Source organism: Bactrocera tryoni, chromosome 5 (assembly GCF_016617805.1).
Source record: "Bactrocera tryoni isolate S06 chromosome 5, CSIRO_BtryS06_freeze2, whole genome shotgun sequence".
Taxonomy (NCBI): domain Eukaryota; kingdom Metazoa; phylum Arthropoda; class Insecta; order Diptera; family Tephritidae; genus Bactrocera; species Bactrocera tryoni.
Genome location: NC_052503.1, coordinates 68,715,126 through 68,723,277, shown reverse-complemented (window position 1 = coordinate 68,723,277; position 8,152 = coordinate 68,715,126). Strand labels below are relative to the sequence as shown.

General features: G+C 38.6%; 1 protein-coding gene across 1 annotated transcript; it reads left to right on the top strand.

Annotated features, from left to right (window-relative positions):
- The first annotated feature begins 311 nt into the window (after positions 1 to 311).
- LOC120778724 (arylsulfatase B) lies at positions 312 to 7,474 on the top strand. Its single transcript, XM_040110689.1, has 7 exons — positions 312 to 648; positions 3,642 to 3,801; positions 3,911 to 4,137; positions 4,209 to 4,467; positions 6,291 to 6,448; positions 6,507 to 7,260; positions 7,327 to 7,474. The coding sequence occupies exons 1-7, from the start codon at positions 505 to 507 to the stop codon at positions 7,404 to 7,406; spliced, it is 1,782 nt and encodes a 593-aa protein (XP_039966623.1). The 5' UTR covers positions 312 to 504; the 3' UTR covers positions 7,407 to 7,474.
- The last annotated feature ends 678 nt before the right edge of the window (positions 7,475 to 8,152 follow it).

The window sequence follows — 8,152 nt, the reverse complement described above, 5'->3', positions numbered from 1 at the left end:
TCACTCAAATTATTTGTCTTTTTCTCCTAGATTTTTTAAAGGCTATTCGAACTCAACAGGTTCTAACGCTCTGCAACTTTTTGGTGAGCTACTTCGCTCAAATATTCTAAGTTTCAGTACCACTGGAAAAAGTTACAAAAAAACAAGCAAGCTAACATACAAGTGAAGCTTATAAAGGCGTATTAAAAATTGCGCTCTTATCAAAACACGACACAATACTTGTATAGCGCTCAGTGCTAAGCTTTCAAGCCGCAGAACACAGCTCACAGCCAGCGCAGATACTTAACATTAAAATTCGATTAAATCAACGTTTCAGTTGTAATTGAGTAAGCAACAACGCCAAGTCACTTCGACGCGCCAAACTGGTGAATGAACTTAAACAGCACTAGCAACACAAAAACAAAAGTTAACCAATTTGTGAATCAAAATTGAAACACTTGAACTTGAATTAACTCTTTGGACGCATACGTCATCGATACAAGCTGGATTGATAGTGAAATTGACATGTTGTGCTATGCTTTGAGTGGTTTACTGAGCTACGCATTTGTCGGTTTCGCTGTTATCAATTTTCAACTAGTCGTCGCTGATAGTAATGTGGAACAAAATGCAGAGAAACCGCATATTATTTTTATACTGGCCGATGATTTGGTAAATATTTGAGTTAGGATTAACTGTGTCGACATATACATTGTGTTTAGAAAATATAGTAGTGCGCGGTGAGGGTATAAAACAAGAGACAATAACGGATATAAACTAACGGAATAACCATAAAGTCTTTGTAAAGTAGCATTAGAATAGCCTTTTCATGGAAATCCACTAGTTGTAATGTGATAAATTCGCATCTGAAAAAATAAGTGACACACAAATCGAAGAAACTTATCATAGCGAATAAAAATGACTAAAAGAGGAAAAAAATATATCCATTGACTCTCCAAATGACGGAGAATAAATTACTATATATACGAGTATCTTTCCATATTTAAGACAAAATCTTTCTTAAGAAATCAAGCCGTGTTGAAAGATCCTTCATATAAAGATACATGTGAAGTAAAGTGAAGATAAGTAAAAAGACCGTTGTAAAAGTAATCAACCGTTCATAGAATGCTATGACTTTCCGGTAGACGGAAAGGTCTCACGACAGCCGGTTCTACGCACCGGAATTGACTCGGATTTTATCCGACCAAGGGCTGTTTTTTCGGCAAAAAACAAAAAAACTTTCCGGTAGATAGTTAGAGCTGTGCTGTATTACTACTGTGAGCAAAAAATAGTAAGACTTTGCTCATAATTTTAAAATTCCTAATTTATTCTTCAAAATCTATGTCGTCCACCTCAAAGTAGACCCTCTTGGCCACAATGCACTTCTATCAACGTTTTTTTCAATCCTCGAAACAGTTGTCAAAGTCAATTTCCGGAATAACCTTCAATGTGCGTATCGTTTTTGGTTTAGTAACTTCAATTTATTTAAAACGGTTTCCCCGAAGTGGTCGCTTGAGTTTGCTAAAAAGCCAGAAAGCACACGGAGCAAAATCAGGCGAATACGGTGGTTGCAGCACGTTATTCGTTGAAAATTTTGCGAAAACTCACGAAGCAGCAATGCAGTAAGCGACGTTGCATTATCGTAGTTCGAAAACCAAGAGTTGTCGGCTCATAATTCCGGTCACTTTTTACGTATAGCCTCGCGCAAACGACGCATAACACTCAAATAGTATTCCTTGTTGACAGTTTGTCCGGTCGAAAGGCATTCGGAGTGCACCACACCTCGACAATCGAAGAAAACTGTCAACAACCTCGATTTTTGACTTGCTTTGACGTGCTTCTTTCGGTTGATCGTCCGTTTCCGTGTCGTTAGCATAGATCCAAGACTCATCGCCAGTAATATTTTTTATCCACAGTAGTACAGCTGTATCGTCACCCTTTAGTTACCCATTGGTACGAGATATGGCTCAGTAAACTATCAGTCATTCGGTCGAAGCTTAAATACATTTGCATCTGAAATTTAGTAGTATAATATACATATGTATAAGCAGTTATATACATTAGAGTGATTCAAAAAAAAATTTTTTTTTCGTTTGGTACTTGGAAAAATAGGTTCCTAGACACCTCTAAGAAAGTCTATAAGTTTCATCATTCATAATAATTTTTTTTTTTAATTTCAGAGTACCAAACGAAAAAAAAAAAAATTTTTTTTTGATCCACCTTAATACGCATTGATGTGTGACGACGAATATCTCGTAAACGCTTAACTTAATCGAAAAATCATATCGGACCATTTTTATAGAGCAGCAAATTTCCTACAAAACTATGGGTTTCATCATTCATAATAATTTTTTTTTCATTGAGTTATAAAATTCATAAGAAATAAAAAATTTTCCCAAAAATAATCAAACTTTAACTGTTAATATCTTTTAAACGAAAAGATGTTTACGAAAAAATCACAGAGACCTTTTTTGTAGAGCATTCAATTTCCTACAAAATCTAAGGAACAAGACATTTTTTCAAGTAGTTGGAAGCGAGATATAAATTTTTCTATCTGATAATAAGAAAAAATAGAAAACTGTATGTAGGAGGACCTTCCCATTACAATTAAAAACTCATGTTTAGAGAGGCTTTCTTAGAGTTGTCTAGGAAGCTATTTTCCGAGTACCAAACGAAAAAAAAAATATTTGTTTTTGAATCATTCTAACATACATACTTATATATGTATGTCTATTGGAAGCAGCAAATTGGTGACACTTGCAATATGTAATATTACCAAGTTGAGAAGATTCTGGAGTTCTTATAACTACTTGCAGTGTTCCTGAGAACGAATGGCACCAGGACCAAGTCAGCTCAAAAACTACTCTTTGCGATAACATCATTTTTTTATTAACTTTACCAAGGAGAAGAATACTACTATGCTGTAGAACACCTATATTATTTTACTACTCAGTTTTTGTTAACTTGAAGTTGAAGTTTTCGCTTTTATCCATAAATATATCGATGAAATATGAAGTATTAATGAAGGTACCAAGAAGTTCAGGACGACTCCAAACGACTAATGAATACTGTGAAAAGACTCTTTTGACATTTTTAGTTGTGCTTTATCGGAATCGGACTCCATGTATTTGAATAGGGATCACATCGACTCAATAGCACCCATGAGGATACTGGAATTTATCAGAGTGCTATAACTTGTAATTCGTTGTGGCCTTAGCTTACGGTATAAGTCTAAATTTATTTCCATTTGAATAACGACAGCTATTCGAAAGCACTTTTTTACGTAAGACGGAAATTTGGACGAGTTCAGCGCCTCTTGTGTAGCAGAGCTAACCTTTAATCTCTATACAACAATAATTTTACGACTGTGATGTTAGACCAAGTATCCTCTGGATAGCCAAAGAACATTCCTTTGAAGGCGTGCTAAAGTGAGAAGGCGAAATCACCCCCCAAAGCGTTGTGCGCTGGTTTTGGGACCGGACGAAAGAAAATATCAAAACAGCCTCGGATGAGACACTTTTTCGGCTATAAACGCGTAAGCGGTGTCTACGCCAGTAAAGAAAAAGAAGAAATACAGAATTTCCTTGTAGAAAGTTGAACTGCATTATTAACATCTCAGAAAACTTCCTCTTTTTTAACTGAAACTCTTGTTTTACTTTCCGCAGGGTTTCGATGACGTCAGCTTCCACGGCTCGAACGAATTTCTGACGCCAAATATCGATGCGCTTGCCTATCATGGTAAGATACTGGAACGCTTATATACGCCGGCAATATGTACGCCATCACGTGGTGCACTTATGACCGGACGTTATCCGATACACACAGGTTGGTAAATGCTTTCGAACAATGAATTAATTTTTTTATTCTTGTTCTTCTTTATTGGCGTAATTTTTTATTGCCATTTAAATTTGTCATGCCTACTTTGAGCTCTTAGGCACACAACACTTTGTTATAAGCAACGAGGAACCATGGGGTTTGCCAACGAATTTAACGCTTATGCCAGAAATTTTCCAAAAAGCTGGATACTCCACCAATCTGGTGGGTAAATGGCATTTGGGATTTGCAAAACGTGAATTCACGCCCACATACAGAGGTTTCGACAATCACTATGGCTATTGGGGTGGCTTTATTGATTACTATCAGCGACGCAGCCAAATGCCGGTAGGTCTAGTTGTCATAAGATTCTTAAAAATGTTTTTAATTTTCGCTTTCTGCTTATTATATTTTCCAAGCTACCGCACTACTCCATGGGCTATGACTTCTACCGCAATTTGGAGCTTGAATGCGCCGACCGCGGTGTTTATATGACAGATCTTCTCACCAGCGAAGCTGAGCGTATAATACTTGGGAATAATAACACGAAGCCGCTTTTACTCTTGCTGAGTCACTTGGCAGTGCATACTGGTAACGTTAATGAGCCCTTACAGGCGCCAAAGGAAGATATTGAAAAATTCAACTACATCAAAGACCCGAATAGACGCAAATATGCAGGTGAGCGCAGTTTATCGTAATTACTTCGCAGTCGTTCGAATGATTTTTTTTTTGGAAAAATAGTTGCACCTATGTTTTAGGGTACAAAAAAAACAGAAAAATCACACAAAATTATTTATTTTAAATACGAAATAGGTTTGATTTAAGAAAAATATGTTGAGGAGTTGCGGCCACTTGTAGAAATGTGCGTGCTCCTCCGAACTGTAAACTATGTAGTTGCTTTTAAGATAAAGAAGAAACCCTATGGGACGAGATCACAAGCCGGAGAAGGTACAGAGAGTTCCGCTATATAAAAATATTATCTGAGCTGCTGATGTACCTTGCTTTCTTTACGGGAAATTGATCTTGCGATGGTCAGTATTACTATAGATTCCAATTGACCAGAATTTCCAGTCGTTCCTGAAGTTGTATTCCAACGATTATCCGAACGAAACAGCTCAAAGTTTCCTCCATGTTCCAGCACTTTATTCACATCGCTAATATTCGCTAAGGATTTTGGATGGAGGATTCCTTCTTCTTCTTCTTAGTTCACTTAGACAACGCTTACGCGGTTATAGCCGAGTTTAGAAGAGCGCGCCAGTCTTTCTTTCCTTGCGCTGTTTGACGCAATTTGGAAATTCCAAGTGTAGCCAGGACCTTCTCCACCAGGTCTTTCAAACGGACTGGGGGTCGTCCTCTACCTCTTCTACTTCCCCCGGCGGGTACTGCGTCGCTACTCTCAGATCTGGAGTGTTTTTATCCATTCATATGACATGACCTAGCCAGCGTAGCCGCTGTCTTTAAATTCGCTGAACTATGTCAATGCTTTCGTATATGTATATCTCGTACAGCTCATCGTTCCATGGAATGCGATGTTTGCCGTTGTCAATGAGCAAAGGATCATAAATCTTTCGCAGAACCTTTCTTTCGAAAACTCGTAACGTCGACTTACCAGATGTTGTTATCGTACATGCCTATGAATTATATAGCAGAACGGAGATGATGAGTGACTTGCAGAGTTTGGCCTTTGTTCGTCGAGAGAGGACTTTACTTTTCAATTGCCTACTCAGTAGCACCTCTTGGCAAGAGCTCCTCTGCGTTGGATATCGAGGATGAGTTATGAGTGTCAACAATGGCAGTGAGTGCGATGACTGTTTGGACGATTCCTAACTAAAATAATCCTAGGGCTTTAATCTTATCATAGGCGTTTTTACTGGGTGCTTAGACTAGATACTCCAACAAAAGTACTTTGTAGTACAATGAATTTTAACCTGTTGAGTTCTAATATGTACTAGAGATTGTTTCTAAACGAAAATTGAGGTTAGACTTACTGGATGTCAAATTTGTTCGACAACTGAGATCGTTTCTGTTCGTCAACTGAAGTTTGAGTATGAGAATGTCAAATCTAAAGCACATTTTTTTCTAAATTGAAATGAAGTTTATAAAATTAAAATTTATTAACTAAACAATAGTATATTTGCGCCAATGATATAATATTTTTGGAAGCTCGCTTTAATTTCTTTCATCCGAGGCTGTTTTCTTCTTTTCATTCGGGTTGTTTTTCCGTGGCGGGTCCGAAACCCAGCATACAACCCTGGGGAGGGATGTTTCGTCTTCTTACTTTAGTTCGCCTTCAACCGGATGCTTTTTGGTTACCCAGAGCATACTTGGTCTAGGACTGGAAGTCGTAAACCGGTCGAACCATGTTTAAAAGAATAATTTCTGGCTACTCCCAAGTGAATGGCGCTTAGAGAACTTTCCTCACTTGCGTGAACTTCTACACATAGTTCCATCCATCCTTTCTTACATTGTAACACTTAATATGTGCCTTGTCTCCTCAACAGCAATGGTCTCACGACTGGATCAGAGTGTTGGTCGTGTAATAAGCGCACTTGAAGCAGCCAATATGCTTAAGAATTCCATAGTAATATTTCAATCGGACAATGGTGGACCTTCAGTTGGTCTATTCGCAAACTCGGCGTCGAATTGGCCTTTCAAAGGGGTATGGATATGATGATACTGGTCTTCTTAAAGTCTCTTCATTCATACTTTCTTCACAGCAAAAGAATACCGCGTGGGAGGGTGGCGTACGCGTTGCTGGCGCCATTTGGAGTCCACTAATTGCGCAGCGTCGCGCACTCTTTCGTTCAACCATGTATATAGGTGATTGGCTACCAACTTTAGCCGCTGCCGCCAATATACCGCTTGATCAAACTGCGTTGCAATTGGATAGTTTGAATTTGTGGCCAGCATTAAGCGGTGCAGCAAATAAAGTCAACTCTGAAAATTTCACCCGTGAAATAGTACATTACCTTGACGATGTGTGGCATGTTGCGGCGTTACAGCAAGGCGATTGGAAGTATGTGAATGGCACAACAGCTGCTGGACGTTTCAGTAATGTGCTCACCTATCGTGAACTATACGATACGGATCCGCGTAGCGTCGATTACTTTGCGACAGTGAAGAACTCAAACACCTCGCAGATTTTGCAAAGATATGATGACAACGAATTGCAGCGCGGACATGTCAATCAGCTGCGTAACGAAGCCACGGTAGATTGTGGCAATGGCGTACAACGTGGTTGCAATCCGTTATGGGAAGAATGTCTCTACAATGTGGCCGTTGATCCATGTGAACGTAATAATTTAGCTTCATTAAACGAGTATAAAAAAATAATGAAACGCATGCGTAGACGTGTGCAACAGTATAGAGATACCGCTATGCCGTTGGCTAACCGCAGAGGTAGCTTTGAGTATAGTCCTTCACGTCATCGTTGCCTGTGGTCGAACTTTTTGGAAGATTCACCCAGTGAAGGTAAGTTGCGAATACTTGCAGTTACTGTGTTGGATATTTGTGAAAATAATATTAATTTGCTTGCAGAGTTTTTCGTTTGCGGTCTCTACGGTATGCCCTGCGAAGCGGCTACTTCAGTCGAGGGCATAAAGATGGTACATACTTAAAAAAAGAAATAGGTTATGTTAAAAAAAAATTCGATGCAATAAATATTAATGTCAAAGCTACTACAGCAACTGTGAAAAATCCTTGACCGGTTATAAATTTTGGTTCAATCCGATTACGTAGCAATAACTGCAGTGAAAATGGTGCATCTCGTCTTATTTGGGATTTTTCGCTCAGCAGTTTACTAAATACTTTGTCAAGATTAGAAAACGCAACGTCATTAAAAGCAGAAACTGGGTTGGATATGGCATTATTTGCTCAACAAATATCAAAAATTTCCACAGGAAAACGAAGCTTACAGTTTAAGCAGAGATTTAAGGCGGCATTTTGAAATCGACGACTAAACTTTCGTCAACTAAAGCGTGATCCATTTCGAGATTCCCTTCTTTTTTAAAGAAAAAACACAGAAACTTTAAATTTATTGAGGCATATTTACTATCATTCGAAGGAACCTAATATTTTTTGAAGATTATCTCTTTCAAATATTTGCCGCGGCTTCGTCTGAGATGGTCCATTCGTTGAGTCCAATTTGCCATGGTTCATTCCTAACGGAAGATCAAACCGATCATTCCACCGCCCCACAAACCACACCAAATCGTTGTTTGTTCTGGATGAAATGGTAGCTGTTGAATCTCTTCAGGTTGCTTTTGGTCCCAGATGCTGAACAAAATTTTACTCGAAAACGTCGAATCTTCTTGGAACTTTTCAAAAGCCCTTAGAGCGTACCGATGCAGCGTGGGAATGGCAA